General features: G+C 31.2%; 1 protein-coding gene across 1 annotated transcript; it reads left to right on the forward strand.

Annotated features, from left to right (window-relative positions):
• Window positions 1-1627: 1627 nt before the first annotated feature.
• On the forward strand, window positions 1628-15962 carry LOC127730382 (FAST kinase domain-containing protein 4-like). The gene is made up of 7 exons (XM_052238760.1): window positions 1628-1729; window positions 10263-11810; window positions 13015-13139; window positions 13311-13425; window positions 14177-14255; window positions 15183-15297; window positions 15834-15962. Exons 2-7 carry the CDS (start codon window positions 10277-10279, stop codon window positions 15915-15917), a joined length of 2052 nt encoding a protein of 683 aa, XP_052094720.1. The 5' UTR covers window positions 1628-1729; window positions 10263-10276; the 3' UTR covers window positions 15918-15962.
• The last annotated feature ends 8519 nt before the right edge of the window (window positions 15963-24481 follow it).

The following is a 24481-nucleotide window of genomic DNA, read 5'->3' on the forward strand; positions in this document are numbered from 1 at the left end:
ACCGTTCAGTAGTTGATGTAGTTACTGGCATTGTAACTAGAATTGAGAAGATTGAGAATATTGAAGGATATAGTTCCTTATTATTCACTGCTAGAGACGACATCAGAGATTTAAGCTTTAAACACCGCCCGACGCGATAATCTGTAAAGACTAAAGACTATCCGTAATTCAATTTCAGAAATTTTTTTTTTTGTGAAAAAAATGTGCAAGCAAATGATTTTTTGCGTAAAGGCAGCTACGCGCCTGTCTAATACCATTCAAATTGTATAAATACTATCAAAATGACACAAGACAAAACACATCCTTTCAAGCTGTCCCATCACTTTTACGAACATTGGATAAGGGAAAAAGAAGGATTAAACGTGTTGGGATTGTAACCGATCTATAAACATGATAAATACGCAGACACTATCGAGTGCAAAATAACATTACTTATCGCTTGTTATAAATTAATTTTTTCAATGGATACTCCTAAAAATATTTTTTTTAGAACATAAATTAATAATATGAAAATGTTTTGTCGTTAGAAATATATATATAAGTAAAAAATATTTAATATCTATGGATACGTACAGAAAATGTATGTTAACGCATGTGGAAAAATATCTCAAGAACGTTTGCAATCTCCCATGCAGAATTACCGGTCCGCGCTCTCTCTCAAGGACCGATAACTCTGCATGGGAGATTGAAAGTTTGGCGGGAAAATATGAATGCCTACTCAAATCCAATCTATTAGAAAAATCGAATTATTACAGAAGAGTGTCCACCATGCACTTACACTGCACTATTATTAATATAGTAGAATAGAATGATATACAAATGGATGAAAATTATATATACATGTAACTGTAATATACAGATATAAGACCACTCAGGTGCACCTTAAGTTTTGTTTCTTGGGATCATGCCCCATGCACCCCTCTCATATCATAAGTAGTTTTATAAATATATTCACAACTGTTCAAATTTCAAACTTTAAATATCTAGAAAATGCTATGACAAAACCTTTCTACAGCACCAGCCATAAAGACCCTAAATGATTTTGTCAAGTTTATGTTTGTTTCTCTGCATCAGATACGAGGAGGTTTGTAAAAGCTTTCAAGCTCACAATCCTAGAGCATCGTCCCTTGGTACCTGTTGCTGCTAAACAATCAAATATATAGATACATTTCCAGCAAATATAAAAAAAAAAGTAAAAATGAAATAAAAATAACTGCGGCAAATAAAATCGAGTGAGAGGACATTTGCCATATGTAGCAACCCTTAAATACTTTTTTTTGACTTAACATATAATAGCCTGGCCCTGTATAACTCTATATCAATATTGTAGGTGTATTATATATTAAATGACATGTAAAATACTGTAGGTTGTTAATATAATTCTTATATTTGTATGCCCCTCTGGCGACCTAATTTGGAAAATAAAATACCTTTGTTTAATCTGGGACATAATAAATTGACTAGTATCAAAGACATATTATATAAGGATTTGTGTACAAATCCTTGATCTCTACAAGTAATTCATTTTTTTTAAGTAATAAAATCGGATTTTTCATCCGATATTGTTTTGTAGGTTATTTTATTCTACTGGTACTCGGATAATTATTCACATTTCTCCCTTCCAGAACATTTACAAAACTGAATCAGGTTATGTAAACCAAGGTCAGGCAGATTTGCGAGGATTTGCATATGAAAATATTATAAAATGTAACCCTTTACTCAGTAAAAGGTAAAAGATCACAAGCAGTATTTTTCCAATTGTTGCTATGGATTTTTTTAAATAGTCAGTCTGATAGTTAGTCTGTTTGGATCAAATAAATCCAACGCAGACAGGCAGTTTTCTCGAAGTAAAAAATCAGTTAAAAGTCTTTTTAGTCAACAGACATATAATTTACATGACAACAGATGCAGAAAAAGTATAGCCATTGGAGGAGAAGCTTATCATCCTGCATACCCCGTTGAAATATCAAAAATACAAAGCTGGGCGTGATAATTGCTGCCTGTGTCTGTGATATGCTATAAACAGATGAATATAATTTCAACACAGGTACTTGTCTCAGAATTTTGTTTTACTGATACCGTTATATATCACAAGGTATTAGATTCAGCGGTCATAAGAAGAAATAATTTTTCAGTTGACCTTTCAGAAGGCATGCTACGAATGATTCTAACAACAAAGATAGGGTTACACTAATGTCCTGACGATTGTCCTGACCGATATGAAAATGCCAATTACTTTTTTATTTTTGAAAGGATTGACTTTAAATTTTGAACCAAGCAAGAAGACAACATTTATTTAATTAATACAAGATAAAAATTTAAAAGAAATATCTTAATTTTGACTTTTGCTGACTAATGTCCTGACCGATATGAAACTGCTACATACTTTTTTATTATTGGAAGGATTGACTTCAAATTTAAAACCAAGCAAGATAATAACATATATTTAATAATTATTCGAAAAAAAAATGGAAAAATAATGTTCCAAAGATAAAAAAACTTGACCTGACCAACATCGACTTTGCTGTGACTAATGTCCTGACCAATATAAAAATGCTAAATACATTTTTATTATGGGTATGATTGACTTCTTATTTGAAACCAAGTCAAATTATAAGGTTTTTTTTATACTTATCATAAACAAATTGGAAAACAATATTTCAAAGGTAATAAACAACTTGACCTGACCACCATCAACTTTATTCAACTTAGTACACAAACAAAAACATAAGTTCTTACCGTACATTCTCATTGAAATTATTATTTATCCTATCCATAAAACACAACATCCAAAGAAAATAAATATTGTTAAATGAAAAGATAGGCATGATAGGGGAAATATTTGTAAAAGTTGGGATCAATTTTTTTAAAACCAGGAATCACAGTATAAATGAACTTGTAAGGACTATTTCACTGCACTATTCATACTCATTGTCCTTAAAAACGTTTTAAAGCTATATTCAGAATTAATTCTATAAAATTGGAACCAAGGATTTGTACAAATCCTTATTGGAACAATTCTAATGACTTAAATTGTAAATTTATCATGAATAGATCATGTTTACAGATAATATACGGTAAGAACTTACAACGTTTTTGTTTGTGTATTAAGTTGAATAGGTTGAAGCTGGTCAGGACAATTTGTTATTACCATTGAAATATTGTTTTCCAATTTGTTCATAAGTATAAAAAAAACTTTATAATTCGACTTGGTTTCAAATAAGAAGTCAATCATACCCATAATAAAAATGTATTTAGCATTTTTATATTGGTCAGGACATTAGTCACAGCAAAGTCGATGTTGGTCAGGTCAAGTTTTTTTATCCATAAAATATTATTTTTCCATTTTTTTTCAAATAATTATTAAATATATGTTATTATCTTGCTTGGTTTCAAATTTGAAGTCAATCTTTCCAATAATAAAAAAAAGTATGTAGCAGTTTCATATAGGTCAGGACATTAGTCAGCAAAAGTCAAAATTGGTCAGGTCAAGTTTTCTAACTCCTAAAAATATTTTTTCTATTTTTTTTTCCTTGCATTTATGAAATAAAAGTTGTCATCTTGCTTGGTTCCAAATTTAAAGTTAATCCTTTTAAAAATAAAAAAGTATTTAGCAGTTTCATATCGGTCAGGACATTAGTCAGTACAGAGTTGAAGTTGGTCAGGTCAAGTTTTCTAACTCTTAAAAATATTTTTTTTAATTTTTTTTCATGTTTTTATTTAAGAAATGTTGTCATCTTGCTTGGTTCCAAATTTAAAGTAAATCCTTTCAATAATAAAAAAGAATTAAGCATTTTCATATCGGTCAGGACAATCATCAGGACATTGTCAGGACATTAGTGTAACCCACAAAGATACACCATTCTGTAGATAATTTAATGCAGATTTAGGACATAACACACTTCAGTGGGATAGACAAGCACAGAATGGAAATAAGGGGAAGCTTGAGTCTGATTTCATTTCTCATAATGTGAGATGGATACCTTGTGTTATATAAAAGTATGAGATGTCTTTTTTTTTCATAGACAAGTGCCTGTGATTTTCACCAATGTCCTACTAACCCTGTTTTAGAGTCAATATGGTATTTTCTAATTTGTCTGGCCACTTAACCCATAAGGCCAAAAAAAAAATATGTGTGTTTCCAGTTTCTCGACTGACCCTATTTTTTTTAAAGCCGATTTGCCGACCCTTGCATTTTTTTCGGCAAAAATCGTAATTTCCGGAATAACTCGGATGTCGTTTTGGCAACTGTTCCTCATTTCTCATTATTATATCACCCAACATGGCAGCGCACATGCTAGCCACATCCGCATCCAATCTACAAGTTACTACCGTAGGAACTCCCCTATTAGTCGGAAAATTGGGAGTAAAATTCCTAATCCAGAGAGGGGTACCGACTAATAGACGTGATCCAGCGACCAGAGGGAAAATCCAAGCTCAAGAAAAGTGGTCAGGAGTGAATTTCCTGGTCAAAACTACGTTGGTGATTGCCAAACCTACATAAACCCCTAAATAAAAAGTTTTTGTTGAAAAAAAAGACTACAAAACTGTCTTTGTGTTTTATTTGTTCTTTGTAAACTTTTTTCTGTCAATTCGTGTTGAATTTCCGACTGTTTCCGGTTTGTGTATTGATTTTCATGGTCAGATGGTTTGTGCATATAAACCCAAAAGAAAGAGCCAAGAACCAAAAATGAAAACGAGATAACAATGTACCAATTTTGTAAAAGGATGTTTTCAGCGGAGTTATTGTGTCATTATTGTGATATCATGATATCAATTCAATACTTATAAATCATACAATAAGCAAAAATAATTTTAAGATTCATTCCCAAGATCAAAATATTATTCATTATTAAAATGTCTCAGGTAAACACAAAAATTACAAAATTGATTGACAAGCCAATATAATCCATTGATAACCCCTAATTAAGAGACAAAAGGTTGTATTCACTAAGGGTGTGAAAAATATCAGTGATAGGTGAACAGATGACACTAATGAGTTGGGGTTATTAATATAAAGTTGATTAGCTTCACTTAATTTTTTTAATCCTTTAATCATCACAATATAATAAGAATTATGAAGCATACATGCTCATTTAACACTGAGTTATGTGTGCTGTGAAAAATATTGATTGACTTTTAATTAGTTCAGGTTCATATTGGTTTATGTTTGCTTTTCTCAAACAATAGGTTGTTAGTCATACCCTACAAAATCATTGATGCATTACGTAAACAACACATGGCTAATCAAACAGTGAACAAAACAACAGGAATGAATACATCTTTATTATTAACAGCAATATAAATTATCATAATCAACATCAACTTAATTCAAACCAAACAAACATTCATGCAGAAAATGTATATAATTCCTGGATTTGCATTGGTTTTACCATCGTTCAGTAACTGTCAGCTGCAAAAAAATGTCAAAATTTTGTCCGACTTATACGAAGGCCAAGACTAAATCCTTAGAATTTGGAGCTGAAAAGGGCAACCGATTAATAGTCGGATCGACTAATAGGCCAGTTTCTACGGTAGTCTATTGGCTTTAAGATTCTTAAAATGTGACCACATGGATATTAAGAGAAAGGAAATCATGGTTGTAGAAAACCGCAGAACGCTGCTAGATGTTTTCGAAGATAAACACGGTAAAATGACAAAAACATCTGACAGAAATAAAAATTACATGCAACACCTCAATGGACAATGCTGGAACATCTTTTGAAGTCCAACCAAATATAATTATTGGGGACCTCATTAGCACCTTCAATATGAAACACATAGAATTCAAATGTGTAAATACCGCACCAACTTTAGATAAAATGGTTATCGCAGCGGGGCAGGCTGCCACAAAGACAGCTGTATATTGCTGTTTATGTATCATAGGCACACATACAAACATACATTGGCTATTCTTTTATTCAAAAGAAAAAAAAAAAAACCTACCTATCTACCCTATTTTTTTCAGTCATGAAACAGGAAACACACATATTTGAAGTGGTAGTCTTAAACAAAAAGACATTTCAGGCTTAAAAAGACAACATTCTTCGTATATTTATTATTTTATAATATATTTTTGTCTGATTTAAGTGATCTGACTTCTTTTACCTCCAATCTCAAGCAGTTGAAAATTTCATTCACTCAACTTCCAGGTTTAAAGTTATTTTTCTTGTGTGAGATGAAATGTTTACAAGAGAACTAGAAGGCGTTGGAATTCTTGTGTAAAGAGTGTGACTGTTTAAAAATAAAGCTTAAGTTGTAGTATTCTTTTGTTAATGCTTAATCTTATAAAGAATAATAAGAGAAACATTTTGGTGGTATTTATAGTGGCCAGTTAAGGCCTTTTCACGTTTTCGGCCTTCATATTCTATCGGGCGAAAACGCGAAGACGTAAAACGCGAAGGCAAAAACGCGAAATATTTTTCCTTCTGAATTTCGCGTTTTCGGCTTCGCATTTTCGTGTTTTCGACTTCATGTTTTCGCGTTAGGAATACTGATATATATTATAGAATGCATGTATTGTTAATTGTTTATTTCAGACTTTTTTGTTTATTTGAATATATGTTTTAGTATGTTATAAATCAAATATGAGAATTTGAGTCAAATCGGTGAACATGCTGCTAATGCCCCTTTAAGACATAGGTACTTGTCTCGGAAAAAAAATCATATATAAATGTGTTATGTCACTGAGTGCCTGTGATCATTGTGCCTACCGAGCAGGGTAGTCAATGTATTTAAACACCCATTAATAGTAGTGATCATGGTGACCTAAGACACATGTTTCCAACTTTGGCAAGATTTATGATGTTGAAAACTTCTTTTGGTGTCAAAAGACAGTCATCAAATATCACTAGAAGATTTGAATGTAACATGAGTCCAATGCTGATTGTCTCATTATGTTTATGTATAATAATTATAAAAGTCTGAAATAAACAATTAACAATACATGTACTCGATAATGTATATCAGCCTTCCTAATGTGAAAACGCGAAGTCGAAAACGCGAAATCGGATAAAACATTTCACATTTTCGACTTCGAGTTTTTGCCCTATAGAATATGAAGTGCGAAAACGTGAAATGGCCTTAACTGGCTGACATAGGTATTACAGTTTAAGCCTGTGTAAATTGGGCAATGCAATTTCCCATACGTACTATTTTTAGGTCTAAAACTGGGTCATTTTCACCATGAAGTTTCATAAAAAATCATATTTTTAAAGTTTTCTTTTATTACGTACGACACTTCCAGTTCCGAAAACATGAAGTGATATTCGAAGTTATTTTGGAACTGAACTTGTTACTACTAGATGAGATAATGTAACCCTGTGTCTGCTGCTCTCTAAACAGGGTTACGATTCTGTCCAATAACTTGCAATTGAGCAGCCCTGATGTGATTCACTTCTGGCGCACTTATTTTGTTGAAACGTTTAGTTGTGCAGGTTTGTCAAATAGCTCAATTTTTTACAAATGAAATTATATTGCTATATGATTGGTTTTTAGTTATAAAATGGAGCTTTGATTGTGTTCAGTAAAGCTTGTTGCAGGTAGCTCAGTCATGTCAGTTACACACAGCAATAAAGCACGAAAGCTAATTAGCAGGCAAATTTTTCACTGAATGAAATATATTTTGTCGATTATATTGTTATAGATTCTTAACAAATTTTAAAAAGTTGTTTATAGAGGTCTTAGTTTAGTATGTATACATGCATTTGTTCAAAAATTTCCTTAACTTTATAGAAACGTTTCAAGAAACTCGTTTCATATGACTATAATCGTATGATATATTATGCAGGTCTGATGTAGTGTTATTATATCCGGACATTTATGAAGAAAAAAAACACATTTGTCCGACAAATATGATTTGTAAGACCTGGATAAAATATGGATCATATCTGAGAACCAGTAGGCAAATAAACAAACAAAAATTCTATGAATATTTAAGTTTCCCACAAAAAGAAATTTGATATGTGAATCAGCTATATTTACTTAACTAAGTGCAACCCTACACTTTCATTTCTCCATAAAGAAAAATCTGAAAAAAACACTTTTTATTCAAAAAATATTTATTACTTAAGATTCAAAGCCTAAAAGAAATCACCGCATTATAGACTTTTTTTTAACATTAAATTTTATACCCCCATCTCTTTGGAAATTTTAAAAGAAATTCAAAGACAAGATTTAAGCTTGCAAGCCCTATGTGTATGCTTTCTGAAACTAACATTATGACACATCTCCCAAAAATAAGCATGTTATGTAATTAAGCTAAACCTACACATGTATATACAAAGGGAGACAATTCAATCTCAGTTTTTCAAAATAATATTCAAAAATATAGATAAAGGGAGATAATTCAGAAGAAACATTTTTATTTTCATAAATAATAACTCTGCTTAAATAGTATTTACAAAAGTAAGAGACATTTTAACTTCATTACAAGTATATATATCCTTTGCAATACTTGGAACTGAGAGCATCAAACAACAACTTTGAATAAAACGTTTGTCAAGAAGTTATTAATGAAATAATTTCTATGAATAGATAGATATTCTGCTTTTTATAATGAAGTAAGATTGGCTATCTCATAGTATCCCTAGTTTTTTGATTTTGAGCTCTTAAATTTCCAATTAATTTCAATCAGTGGTTCAATGGAAAAACAACAGAAAACAAACTTTACAAAACAATAAACGAACAACAAATTTGACAGACATAAACCAACAACAGGCTCCTGACTTGGGACAGGATCATAAAGAATGTTAATCATGTTAATAGGCACCATTCCATCCCCCTTAACCCTGGACACTGGTAATACGGTACAACAGAAAAACAACAGAAAACAAGCTGTACAAAACAATAAACATACAACAAATATGATAAACAGCAACAAACGACAACCACTCAATGACAGGCTCCTGAATTTGGATAGGCACATATAGAATGTGTGTAAAGGGGTGTGGTTAACGTGTTTGTGAGTGCTCAACCCTCCCCTAACCTAGAACAGTGGTATTACAGCACAACACAAGAACAAACTGTAAAAATCAGTTACAATATGCTTGATTCAAAAGATCAGTGCAAGGCACAAAAACAACAAACATAGTATGCCTTTTTTAAAGTTAAATTCTCACAACAATATAGAATTTTCCAGAATCTGTTTGTTGTCACAAATATTCATTCTAGGTACAAGAGTCAGTGGCGGATCTAGATATTTTCATAAGGGGGGCCCACTGACTGCCTAAGAGGGGGCCCGCTCCAGCCATGCTTCAGTGATTCCCTATATAATCAACCAAATATTTCCCACAAAAGGGGGAACTGGGCACCCTGCCACCTCCCCCCCCCCCCCCCCCCCCCCCCCCCATAAATTCACCTCTGAGAGTTTAAACACTTATCCAGTTGTGTTTAATTCTTTTTTATTCTGCAAACTACACCCATCCAGATTCTTTGTATTACATGTAATCAATAATTACTGACAATACAGGATTTTTGGTGTTTTTATGAAGTTGGCTATGTTATTAGTGTAAACGTTGTTTTCCTGTGCATTGATCCAGTTTTACAAACATTATAGGCTGGCCAGAAAATTCAATTTCTTTGGTATGATTTGTCTTTGATAAACACTTATGACATGTATGATGGTTGTTTGAATCATAAGAATATTGTATTTACTCTGTGATAAATTCATTTAAGCATCATGTATAATTAAGAAAAAATAAAAAATATCTGAATATCTATTTAAAGTGTCCTTAATTGTTTACAGACACGTAAACCATTCATTCAACCTTTTTTTTAGGGCATTCTGTTGTTACGATGAGATGTTTGTCAGAATCAACTTTTTTATCTCCTGCTCTTTCCAAGAAATTTTTTGATCACATCAGTATGATGCTCGCACGAATGTAGAAAAATATGGCAAGTGCACTTTTTTTACCCCAAATATTTTAGTGTCATGCTCCTTTAATTTCTACCTGGAGCTCTGAAAACATAGACCAGTTTGGGCAAACTCCTCATGTATTCTGTAATTACCAATCATAAAGCTATATCTTATGTGAAAATTATTATAAAGAAAGTAGCACTTGATCAAACTGTTAATTGCTCTTGGTTTTTTTTGTGTTTTTTATCTGCAATTAAATTCTTTCAGTTTGTGTGAATAGTGTTTAAATAGGATACACACGGATATACATTTTTGCCTTGTGCAATGATACATCTAGAGATGATATAATGAGACAGACAGTCATCTTTATCTTGTAATTATAGTTTTCTTTTGTTTTATATTCTAGGATTTGTTAGTAGAATGGCAAGCACCAGTCGTTATTTATCAATAGCCCCTCAATTTTTAAGATGTGCAACAAGAAGAAAATTTCCATTTGTTAGAGCATTCGCCTCATCTGCTAATAGATGGTCATCGACATCCATAGAACCAAAAATTATACCAGTAAAAGAAGACAAAAAGAACTTTACACCAGATGTCAATATTTCAGGCAAAACTATTATCAGTAAAATATTCAGTCCAGACAAACATTCAGATTCCAAAGATAATGAACAGAAGGAAGAATCCCAAAATATAAAACCAGATCTATTGAATATGGTAAATGAAAACCAATCAAAAGGAAGTAAAATACATGACATCAAAAGTAAGGTCAACACTAAACCATGTCAAGAAAATGGAGACAGTGTGTTAAGAAATGTAAAATCTGCTGTTGAACATGTTTTGAAACAGATTAAATCTGAAACAGAAATAGAAAAAACTATACAGCTATCTATAGATGGGATAGAAACACATTCAAAATACTCTAAAGATGTTCATCGTATTTTGACAACTGGTTTACAAAGAATAAGCATACTTAGCACAAATAATGAATCGTCAGTTGTAAATGATGGAAACTTTAAACAGCTGATAGAATACGTAGAAACAAATTACAAGAAGTTATCACTGAAAGAATTATTGGATTGTTCCTGTTCACTTATATCCCTATTCCCAGAAGATGTTGCTGTTGTAGAGCTTGTTGAAAATGAGTTAATGTGGAAAATCAGGGAAGCTGACTTGGATTTAGTTATTGAGCTGCATAAATGTCATGAGGCACCCAAAACTCCGTTAAGAAAAACAGTACGTGTTCATTGTGAAGGCCTAATCAAAAGACGTATGACAGAAACCAAACCAGTACATCTTTTGTATCTAATGAAACATTATAGCACAAGAAAAGATACTAAGTTTTTCTATAAGCTAGAAGACCGAGTCTTTGATTTGATAGACCATATGTCAGTAAATAATTACTGTAATATCATAAATTATTCCGCAGTCCGTGGTTCTAGAAATGAATCATTGTTACGTTTGGTTTTGTTTTATTTAAACAAAACATACAAGAAAAGACATTTACAGCAAATTAGCAGTCTTTTATTTTCATGTGGAAAGCTAGCCATATACGACATTGAATTGTTTAATAAATTATCAGTGGACCTAATGAAATCTGATTTAAATAGCAGCAAGTTTACACTAAACATTCTAAAATCTGCAAGTATATTAGGATGGCGTCATGAAGAGACATTGTCATGTCTGTTAAACCAGCTTGTTAATGAAAAACAGGAACTTGATCTAGTTGATGTAGAAAATCTTCTCTTCTCAGCCTCTTCTTTAAATTATTGTCCAGAAGACAAGGCTGAGCTGTTGCAGTCCCATTGCCTTAAGTTGATAGATACATGTACGAAAGAAACATCTCGATTACCATGGTTGAATATAGTTTGGTCACTAGCAGTTTTAAAGAAAGCCACACCAGAGTTAATAGCAACTGTGTTGGAACCTGAATTCATAAAGCATCTTGAGCAGGGAGGTTAGTGGATTAATGTTCACGGAGATTTCTTATCACAAAATATTTTGATTTTAATGTTATCTTTTAGCAATTTATTTTCTTTGTGTTTTTGCTTACTGAGCCTAAATTGCCAGTGTAAAATATTCTCATTACAAAGTGACTTGGAGTCTGTTGTCAGTTGTCTAGCACCACTAAGTTTATACAGTCATCTTTAGGATGTCAGATTTGTTCTTTGTGTTCCTTCAATCCACCTGCATTGACACTATTCTTAAAATAGAATGTAAGAGTAGAAGCAAGTAATTTTCTAATATCTTGAAAACTATATATTAGAGAAAGTTTGAATGCATAAAAATGCTTAGAACAATGTAGAATGTCAAGATCTACCTACATTCCATTTACTCTTGAATTGTACGATGACCCTTTATATGAGTTATTGCCCATACTAATCATGTTAGTTGCCAAATTTTAGGGTTCCTGGTAATAATCTTGAAACTATAAGAGATGGAGAGAACTTGCAAAAAATAATCAGCAATACAAGATCTACAAAACTGTTAATTTGACTGCAACCATATATTTTGACTTCTCATGGGAGTTATTGCCCTTAAGTGATGATTATTGACTCATACTTATTTCATACTGTACATATATATGATGATATGAATTTTTGGAAACGTGAATAGTATTTTTAAAAACAATGAGCTTGGTAAAGATAATTCATTGGTCATAAATATTGTTATTTTGTGATGACTGATTTCGAGGGGAGAACCATTTTATTTTAGAGAAGAAGGTTGGATAATTTGGTAAACAATATTTAACAGGCTATTATTTGAACTTGGAATTATTTTTAATTATGGAATTTGCATTATTTCTTGTGCTTGAAATTTTTAATGAATTCCATGTTTATTTTGTATTATAATGTTCTGTGCTACAACACTTTCTATTACAAAGAAGATAGCACATTTTCAATAGAATGTACTGTGCCGCGCACAACACTATCTATACAAAATACATAGTGTGGAAAGTGTTATGCACCGCTCAAAACATAATAATACTTGATAAACATGGAATTTATCAAAAATTTCAAACACATGAAATTATGCAAATTCCATAATTAAAAATAATTCCAAGTTCAAATAATAGCCTGTTATTTGTTATTCTAGTTTTAATTTGATTATTCAAAAGTCGTTTCAACAAATATTAGAGTCAGTTCAATGTATTATTTCAGGTGCAGAAAAATGGCAGTATCAATCTAAACTATTAGGCCTTAACAGTGCTGCACACTTTGATGTTCCAGATTATAGTGGGGCTTATTTACCACAGGACTTTTTATCAAAGTGTGAACAAGGAAAGGTAAATACATGTTTCATATGTACAAGGCAGTCAATGACAGTATAGCAAATACAAAATTAATAGACGTTATTTTTAGGTATACACTTTATATTGTATAACAAAAAATATGATATAAAATGACATGTTTATACATGTACCACATGGCATATTAAGATGTAACATCTTTTTCAGAACAATGCAGGAAAGAAAAAAATGTGTGATGACATTTCATCTGCATTGCAAACATTTGCACCCGAAGACCAGTTCTGTAGAAGAAATATGATGACAGCAAATGGCAACAAAATTGGTAAAAATTTCTTTATCTTCTTGCAATTTGTGAAAGATAGCTATAAAGAGATTATAAAACTTCCTATTCCATATATGTTGTTGTATCATACTATGATACATAGCAAGATAATCATTTCAGCCTGAGCCAAGGGTCTGATTATTACTCTGATATGCGTTGGAGAGATCATTCTTAAGACTGATGTGTAGTTTCACTGCCTATATGTCATTTCTGACTTGCAATATTTATTCCCCACGTAACAAAGTTGTAGAGAGTATAACATTTTTGCCCAGCCGTCAGTCAGTCTGCCATCACTAGCACCTTCATTTTGTCTCGGATCCTGGTGAAAATTGAAGGAAAGTTTCCACTCCACAATACCATGGATGAGTTTGAAAATTAGGAAAATCTTGGGAACCATTTTTATTAGAGGGGGACTTCTTAAAATATCTCGTATAAATCCTTATTGCAAGGATTTTGCCTTCATTAGGGCCTGGTTGACTGGTTGGCACTTGGCTGTGCCCTATAGTAATCACTCAGTCTGTCTGTCTGTCCATATATTTTCTTTCTTCCATATGTCTGTTCATCACCACTTCTATGTGGTATGATAAGTCAAGACTGGCTCAACTAATTTTCTAAATTTGTATTCACAATCTTTTAAATACCTATAAACGTAATAAAGATTTTTTTGTGAAATTTTTACAAAAAAGTACATTAGAAAATACTACTTGTGTTAGATATTAACTTGTGATGCAAAGTTTGTTATTTATTTCAGATGTAGAGCTGTGTGTAGACAACTCTGGACTCCCTGTAGAATATGTAAATGCACAGGAATCATCATCAGAGTTTCATAGGTAAGTGGTTACAGATGGTAATTAAATCTAATTACAAAAATAGGTCTTGAAACATTTTTGGAGAAAAAATTAAAATTAAATTGTTCTTGGTTTAATTGAAACACTGGAAAATTTGTACAATTGCAAATATAAGGATTACAAAAAAAAATTTGACCATGCAAATTTTTATTGACCTTGCCTTACCCCTATACAGGTTATACTTTTAGTTAAGTATTCAAATTACTCAAGAAATAGAGATACATACCCAGGACGTAGAATTCCATCCAATAAAATATTGACAACACATCTTTTTGGCAATAAGGACATCAATGGTTGTGTTTTAATCAGTTATGCAATTTAACTTTGATCATTAAGTTGACATAATTTCATTTCTTTTTTCCAACAATGAAAATCAGAAAAAAATATGTGATATGAGAAGTCCATGTAAACAAGAATTTATGTCAATTTTAATCTTTCTTTGTCCTTTTTATCCATTATTGCATAATTGAACCTGCAGTAATTCAGTCACTGTAGTATTTATTTTGATAATCAATCGCCTCATCATTGATTTTCCATTGTATGGATGCATTAACAACATGGTTCTGTTGACATTTTATAAAAACACCATTGCATCTTTTATGCACAGAAAAATATGCCAGTGCAAGTGAAATTATGCGACAAAAAACCCACCATGAAAACAACATGTCAAATGAAAATGTCTGAATTGTATAAGATGTCTCTTCCAGTCACAATCTAGGCAGATTTTATTATTAAAGAAAATATTGACCATTCCTGTAACATCAGGCCATACATTTTTCATAATAAGCAACATGGTCCTTTAATTATTTATTTCACATTTTATTACTATCCTTGATTTGATGTTGGTTGATATCTTGTCTTATTACAAAATGTTTAACAACACATAATTAGTTACAATGATTTTTACAGAGTGGCTGTCAAAGTTTTAGGATTCCATGATCTAACTATTCCTGGAAAACTACTCAAAGGTCCTGTAGATATGGAAATCAGACATCTTGGTTGTCAAGGTTACAAGGTTCTCACAGTGAGTTTAAAATCTTTTTTAATCTCAAGTTTTCAGAAATGTATGTGTCATTTACATTACATTATTTTGTATTACAGAATTAACAGTGCAACCTTGATAAGTTGAAATAAATGATCCAACAAAAATTAATTACCATGGTGTGCTTGATTTGAACAAGTTTCAAATGGTAGCACATTTAATATTTAAACAACCAGAATAACAAAGCTGTTTCTGAAAAAATAAAATCTTCATAAAGTGATTCTGATGGATATTAATATATAAAGCATATGGTTAACAAATAGTCAAGTATATAATTTTAATTGATTGATATTAATTTGGAAAACAAAATTGTATAATTTTAAACTGAATTGGAAATGTTGCTTTAATTGTTAGTAATTGAAAAATTAATATTCTCATACTATCTCAAGCTCAATTTTCTGTTAATCAAAGGAGAGCTTGTATTTGTTAACTTTAACATTAAAAAATGGAGCTGGTATTCATGAACCTTAATATTGATGTATGATTCCCCTGAATAACTTGGTTTTATATTTTTTCAGATAACACACAATGAATGGATGAATATCAAGACTACAGAAAAGGCAGAATATCTTAAACACAAACTGAAGGAATTGATCTTGTGACAAACATTATGTTTTTAGATTTATTAAATTGATTTTTATGGAGAATGTCAATATTTTAGAAAACAATCTTTGCTGTTTAATAGCAGTGGGAACCAATCTCTAGTTAGTCCCCTACCGACGAAGTCGAAGGGGACTTTAGGTTTGCACTCAGTCCTTCTGTCTGTCTGTCTGTCCATCTGTCAGTCCGGCAAATCAGTTTTCCAGACTTTTTTTCTTCATGCTTGAAGATATTGATTTGATATTTGGTTTATTTTTTTATCATGACAATTGACAGGTCAAGTTCAATTTTCACGATTTTAGCTTTTCTCTTTGTTCAGTTAAAGCCCTTTCCCTAGAATTAAATTTTTGATGAAATATTTATTAATTAGTAGATTTCTGTTCAAAGGGAAATAACTCATTTTAAAAAAAAAAATTTAAAGACAAAATGATATTTTGGATTTTTTTTCCTTGTCTTTGGTAAATTGTTTGAAGAATTTAGTGGAAGTTTGTTTGTCATTCTTGAAGATATTGATTTGATAATTAGTATATAGTTTTATCATGACAAGTTACAGATCAAGTTAGAATTTTGTTCTGGTCTGATGATTTTGTGCAGAGTTATGGTTTTTGGACATAGAAAATTCACTTAAATAATCAGTTTTCAACAGTTTTTATCGTCATGCTTGAAGATTTTGACTTGATATTTTTATGTAGTTTACACCATGACAAGTTATAGATCAAGATAGAATTTCGTTCCATTACAATGAATTTTTAACCAGTAGGGGACTATGTATTGCCATGCAATACTCACAGAATGCTTGTTTTCAATTTGATTTTTAAAATATTTCATTCATTATTATTGATTAAGCTGAATTAAACTTACAGACTTAACTTAACAGTTAAATTAATTCAATACAGTATTTTAGTTACGTCTCTCCTTATGCATACAATCATAAACTTATGACATCACCAAATTTGTACCTACCATGAGTAACATGACGGATGCCAATAACGGAGCAGGATTTACTAGATATTGTTTTACCATGCAAATGATTAAAGAAAATTCAACCTTATCTATTTAGCAGTAGTAGCATTCTGGAATCCAGACAGAAAATTACACTTTACAATCATTCCATTACACCAAATATAGTTAAATCTAAAGCTTATGGTATCTGAAAAACAAAGTAGGCTTAACCAGGAAAAGTTATCATTGATCAATGAAGCATGTAAAACTGGTCATGGTTAGATGGTCCTTGCCAGACAGACATGTGTTGAAAACCGTACTTTGACCTATAATAGTTTACTTTTATAAATTGTGACTTGGATGGAGAGTTGTCTCATTGGCACTCATTGATGAAATTACACTGTAAAAAAATTTGGGTCATGAATTTTAAAGTAAAGTAGTGATTTGGTCCAGCTAAAAAAGGTTAAAAATTAGTATTTTGGAAGCTGTCAAAAGAATTCAAGACCCTCTTAACATAAAATTGTCCATATTCATAGGTTGCACTTTGTAAATACAGCTGTTTCACAAGCCACGCCTCTTTTGGGGAGATATATTATATTCATAGATATGTTAATTTGTTAACCTACTGGTTCCCAGATATCATCTCTGTGTTTCATCTCATAGAGACATAACTTGGGAATGTTACCAGTATAGAATAAAATGCTCCGCTGAACGAGCTTGATACGACCGCAGAGGTCGAACCCTGAACAGTTGGGGCAAGTATGGACACAACATTCAAGCTTGATACAGCACTGACTTTGGATTGTGATTAAATATTTGACACAGCATAGGTTTCTGACACAGAATAAATGTGGTCTAAGAACTTAACATTTTTTAATCTATTTATTCAAACCATATCATTATTATTTGCTTTTATATATAAATCAGAAATAACGAATTTAAAATGGAAAATTTTAAAGAAAAAAAAGGAACCCCCCCCCCCCCCCCCCCCCAATTTTTAGAACCCCCTTATGATTCATCACCCCCAAACTCAATCCCAGCCTTCCCTTTGTGGTATGGTACCTTGCAGTACAATTTCAGAGAGATCCATACACTTGAACACAAGTTATTGTCTGGAAACTAGAAAAATGCTTGTTTTTTGGCCCCAAGTTCCTAAACGTTTAGGGCAATTACCCCCAAACTCAAACCCAGCTTTCCCTTTGTGATATGGAACCTTGTAGTACAATTTCATAAAGATCCATATACTAACACACAAGTTATTGTCCTGAAACTAGAAAAATGCTTGATTTTTTGCCCCTTTTTGGCCCCTAATTCCTAAAATTTTGAGGCAATTACCCCCAAACTCAATCCCAGCCTTTCCTTTGTGGTATGGTACCTTGCAGTACAATTTCAGAGAGATCCATACACTTGAACACAAGTTATTGTCTGGAAACTAGAAAAATGCTTATTTTTGGCCCCTTATTCCTTAACGTTTTGGGTAATTACACCCAAACTCAATTCCAGCTTTCCCTTTGTGATATGGAACCTTGTAGTACAATTTCATAAAGATCCATATACTAACACACAAGTTATTGTTCTGAAACTAGAAAAATGCCTGATTTTTTGCCCCTTTTTGGCCCCTAATTCCTAAAATTTTGAGGCAATTACCCCCAAACTCAATCCCAGCCTTCCCTTTGTGGTATGGTACCTTGCAGTACAATTTCAGAGAGATCTATACACTTGAACACAAGTTATTGTCTGGAAACTAGAAAAATGCTTGTTTTTTGGCCCCAAATTCCTAAACGTTTAGGGCAATTACCCCCAAACTCAAACCCAGCTTTCCCTTTGTGATATGGAACCTTGTAGTACAATTTCATAAAGATCCATACACTTACACACAAGTTATTGTCCTGAAACTAGAAAAATGCTTGATTTTTTGCCCCTTTTTGGCCCCTAATTCCTAAAATTTTGAGGCAATTACCCCCAAAATCAATCCCAGGTTTACCTTTGTGGTATGGTACCTTGCAGTACAATTTCAGAGAGATCCATACACTTGAACACAAGTTATTGTCTGGAAACTAGAAAAATGCTTATTTTTGGCCCCTTATTCCTTAACATTTTGGGTAATTACACCCAAACTCAATTCCAGCTTTCCCTTTGTGATATGGAACCTTGTAGTACAATAATTTCATAAAGATCCATACACTTACACACAAGTTATTGTCATGAAACTAGAAAAATGCTTGTTTTTTTCCCCTTTTTTGGCCCCTAATTCCTAAAATTTTGAGGCAATTACCCCCAAAATCAATCCCAGCATTCCCTTTGTGATATGGAACCTTGTGGTACAATGTCAGAGAGATCTATACACTAACACACAAGTTATGTCTGGAAGTTACAAAAATGCTTATTTTTGGCCCCTTATTCCTTAACTGTTGGTACCATAACCCCCAAAATCAATCCCAACCTTCCTTTTGTGGTATTGAACCTTATGGTAAAATTTCATAGAGATCCATTCACTTAATCTAAAGTTAGAATGCGAAAACCAATGTGTCTTCGGACGACGACGACGTCGTACCAATATACGACCGCAAAATTTTTTTGCAGTCGTATAAAAACATGGTAGCGCCTAAAATTTAATTCTTAGGAGGTCCAAAAATGGAGGTAGGGGTAGTATATAATTTTAGTATAAGTTTAAACTCTTAGAAGTTCAGGGCATATAAATGTTGAAAATATGCCGCTCAGCCCTATATTTTGACCTTTGAATAAAATAGTAGTGCATATCAACTTTCCGTTCTGGGATATAATTTTTCATGTAACTTCACAGTAAAAGTGGCACAGTTTTAGCTGCAAAGGGAGTTCCTATGGGAAATTGCATTGTCTATATTTACAGAATTGCAACCTCAAGTTAGAGCTGATGAAGTTTTCTATAATTTTAATATAATTTGTTCCAAAAGTAGTACACCACACTGTAAAAATATTATTGAGAAAGCGCAGGTGGGATTTTTTTAATTTTCATTTATTGTTTAAAAAAAATGCACTACGAAATAACTGTGTTCTCAGGCCTAAGATATGCTATACTAAAATAAGGGTATTGGAGTCCGATCACAAATTCACACTCATCAAACTGCAAAGGAAAAGGTACTATATGTGGCTGTTTTATCCCTTTAAAATAATTGAGAGATACAATGATTAATAACACTTTTTAAAAGTGAAGAAAAAAAGCCTCTACAAAAATGTAAAATTACCTAGGCTCAGTAGGCTGTAATGAGCTAAGGGAGATAAGTAAGATTTTAGCAAAAGTATGCAAATTTCAAGAAAATTTGGATTAAACTGACAAATGCATCAGATATAAGTTTTCCCAGCAGGTAGATGAAATAACAAGACCAATACTGGGTCAGGACCTGTGCCACTGCATGGTATTGATTGAGGTAACATTTATACTGGAGCACAACTGAATTTCCTTGTAAAATGCTGTAGACCAAATATAAAAACCATTCCTTCTCATAGAAGCCAAGAAAACTTTGATGAAAAATTACCTTGTAAAATGAGTATTGTAAAATTTCAAACTAACGGCAAACAGGAAGTGGCTACACTGCTGATGTTAAAATTGCTTAATCCCTACAACTCAACATAATCAAGCTGCAGACAAAATATTAATTCAATACCTTTCATAGAAGCCAAGAAAACTTCGATGAAAGTTTCCTACCCATGGTCTTTCAGATGGATGAAAGAACAGAGTCCAGGGGTTACTAGGTCTGCTTTTGTCCTTCGGTGATACAGGTAAAAATAAATAATTATGATAATATCTTGTTGGTTGAGAGAAGTGCTCTATACAATTTCTAAGCATACACATGTGCAAGTCAATGTGTCAAAATATTGTGTATTTTCTGATTTTACATTTTAATATCATTTCACTGATGTATTTTCAATGAAAACATTTTTTTAAACCAAACAAAATTTTTACTTTTTTTTCTAAGGGCTAATTTAGTCATCTTTTTCCATAGGAGTTTGTCTATTTTGTCAAACCACATAAATCTTTTTTTCCTTCATATTTCCTAATACACTTCACACTAACTCTGGGTAAGATTCATTGAAATGCATCAAACATCTAGACAGAGTTCTGACTTCTTACCCAATAATAACCCAACTCTTCAGCATCCCTGTATGTTTGTAATTAATTACAAATGTATCTTTTATATATCACATTTTATTAATCATATCAAAGTAAATACAAGCATTAAATAATTTTGTAACAATATTTCCTACTTTAATATACATAAAATATATTCATACATACAGTAAAATTTCTAAAAGTAATATTAGCTAGGCGACAAAATTAAAAACAGAAGTACAAGACAACAGTGCTAAGTATTATGACAGAGAGCATTTATCTGATGTGAGCTGAATGAAAGTTTATGTTACACAATTGGCAGGACAATATTTACAATATTTTTTCTTTGGACACACTAATAAATTTACTGGTTAGAGTTCTAATAATTTGCCTTAACAGAAAATTGAAAATATTGCAATTGGCTGATATCACAGTTATGCCGTCTTGTGAGCTACCCACTTAAAATCTCTCTGAGGACCCTGCTATTTAATAGATTTACAGTTATGTTTTTACTGGCAAATATAGTAAAAAAAAAAATATATGATGCTTTGCCAAATGAAAAAAAAAATATTCATAACTCAAACATTTGACAGCAGCTGCCTTAAAAATCAACAAATAATCATCATGATCATACTAATAAATATATGTTTTTACTCGGCCATCCATTAAAAGTACAAAAGTTATAAATATTTTGGTTGTTAAAATATTTCTTTATTCATGGTGGCCATTTTTATAGAGCAACATTAACAGATACTTTAAATACTATTCATTAACTTGCTATAACAGTAAAATGATTGATGCAAAGTGAAGTTTGAATGACTTCTTTTAATACAACTATCAGGTAAACTTGACTTTCAACCTATGCATTTTAAATTTAATAAGATTTAGCTTATCCCCAGATATTAGGGACAGATAAAATACCAAACATTTTGTACTTTTCAAGTATAAATTCAAGGAAAATCATATGACTTCATAAAAAAAAAATGAAAAAATCATATATTCTTCATTTATAGTAGTAGGTGTAATAAAGCTTGCTATTAGCCCAAGAAAAAAAAAATTTGTGGTGACGATTCCAAATTTTAAAATTCATTGTACAATAAAGGTGACTACATATACTTGTCTTACTTTATCCCTTTCGTAACTTTGATGCTAGAGGATTATAAAGCAAAAGTTATATAAATGTAGCTAAGTAAACTCAACAAATTAATTTTGTATTTGATGCTGCTACATATAATCATTTCATGCAATTTTATTTACAATATAATATAATACTAAAAGCTCATTTCTAATATGGATTTAGCAACTGTATACTAAACAACATTAAACATAAACAAAGAAATGGATATAAATAGCACCATATAACATGAATAATACAAGATTTATTTTAAGGATTTTGATCCTTTGTAAATTTCGATTAAAAAAATTCATAAAGTTTATCTTTGGCCTAAAAACTTACCAAAACTTTTAAAATATAAAAAAAAAAAAAAAAAGAGTTTCACACAAATCTTTCTTATTTTTTTCTGCAATAAATTGTGTAACTATTACATGTATAATTATGTCAAAGCAACACTAACCCCTGTAGCTTTTACAAAACAAGTTCAATCTTTGCAGCTGATTGATGATGATTTAGGGATCATAGATTTATTCTTACGAGGAAGCTCCGAGCATGCTCGGAGGATGCTCGGAGCTTTTTCAGTAGGCTCTTCTCTGCAGTTTATGTGAAAATAATTATCATGATCCATTAAGATGTCAATCAAATCTACACCACTTCTATAATAAGGAAAGTTGAGCATTATAGAGGAAGCTCAATTAACACCTGTGTAAACAACTGATCTATTCAAATACATTTTGCATGAAATTTTACAAATTATAGAATAGATAAGAAATTCTTCAACAGTAATGTGTAATGCTTGGAAAGAAATCTCAAGTCTCCACAAAAAAGTGAAAGTCATTTAACAAAAAATATACAATTATTATATTTAATAATAATTTCTTTTTTTATAATAAAAAAATTCTCAAATTTTATAATTAGATGATATGATTTAAATATAGTTTATATTATATAATATGCTACATAAAAGTTATCAAGACACAAACAACAGTCAGGGGGCGATACTAAACGAGTTATTTTTTTTAGTTACTTATATTAATAGGTATTTTTTGTTTTTTTAAATTATTTGATATAATCTCAATTGTTATTTTAAATGTCAAAAGTGGACTAAATGTAGTTTTTAAGAATTTTTATATCATTTCATTAAGTAAAATTAAGTATTTATCCAACTTGAGATTAGTATAGAGAGGTTACTTTAAAAATAATGACAAAAATATTACTTTTATAAATTATCTTATACATCTTCGAAAAACTAAGTATACTTACAATTATTTAAGGAACATATGTAATTGTTTTTGATAAATATTTCAAATTATAAATAACTTCAAGTCTTAATTTAATCACAAGGTTCCATCCATTTATATTTGTTCATCTCTAAGATTTTGAAGGAAAATGCTATTTTAATAGCCCCAAGAGACCAATCTATGACCAAGAAGTGTGGCATCAGAAAGGCAATTAGTGTTTCAGGAGGATTTAAATAGTTTTATACTGCATGGGGAAAATAACCAGATGTGAAAATTTGTTAAAGCTTGTAAAACCTGTATGAATGGACACCTATAGAAATAATATTAACAGAAGTTACTTATTCATGATATATAAGTAATATTTGAAACAACCTTGTTTTCAATATAACTTGTAAGGTAATTTTGAAAATTATAAGTTTTTAAATAATTGTAAGTATACTTAGTTTTTCGAAGATGTATAAGATAATTTATAAAAGTAATATTTTTGTCATTATTTTTAAAGTAACCTCTCTATACTCATCTCAAGTTGGATAAATACTTAATTTTACTTAATGAAATGATATAAAAATTCTTAAAAAATACATTTAGTCCACATTTGACATTTAAATAACAATTGAGATTATATCAAATAATTTAAAAAAACAAAAAATACCCTATTAATGTAAGTAACTAAAAAAAATAACTCGTTTAGTATCGCCCCCTGACTGTTGTTTGTGTCTTGATAACTTTTATGTAGCATATTATATAATATAAACTATATTTAAATCATATCATCTAATTATAAAATTTGAGAATTTTTTTATTATAAAAAAAGAAATGATTATTTTAAAAATATAATAATTATATTTTTTTTGTTAAATGACTTTCACTTTTTGTGGAGACTTGTGATTTCTTTCCAAGCATTACACAGTACCGTTGAAGAATTTCTAATCTATTCTATAGTTTTGTAAAATTTCAGGCAAAATGTATTTGAATAGATTAGATGTTTACACAGGTGTTAATTGAGCTTCCTCTATAATGCTCTACTTTCCTTATTATAGAAGTGGTGTAGATTTGATTGACATCTTAATGGATCATGATAATTATTCTCACATAAACTGCAGAGAAGAGCCTACTGAAAAAGCTCCGAGCATCCTCCGAGCATGCTCGGAGCTTCCTCGTAAGAATAAATCTATGATC

Source organism: Mytilus californianus, unplaced genomic scaffold, assembly GCF_021869535.1.
Source record: "Mytilus californianus isolate M0D057914Y unplaced genomic scaffold, xbMytCali1.0.p SCAF_2, whole genome shotgun sequence".
Lineage (NCBI taxonomy): Eukaryota > Metazoa > Mollusca > Bivalvia > Mytilida > Mytilidae > Mytilus > Mytilus californianus.

Coding starts and splice junctions, on each gene's coding strand:
- LOC127730382 (XM_052238760.1), top strand. CDS start 10,277: ATGGCAAGCACCAGTCGTTATTTATCAATAGCCCCTCAATTTTTAAGA. Junction 13,140..13,310: donor CAAAGTGTGAACAAGGAAAG/GTAAATACATGT, acceptor CATCTTTTTCAG/AACAATGCAGGAAAGAAAAA. Junction 15,298..15,833: donor AAGGTTACAAGGTTCTCACA/GTGAGTTTAAAA, acceptor ATATTTTTTCAG/ATAACACACAATGAATGGAT.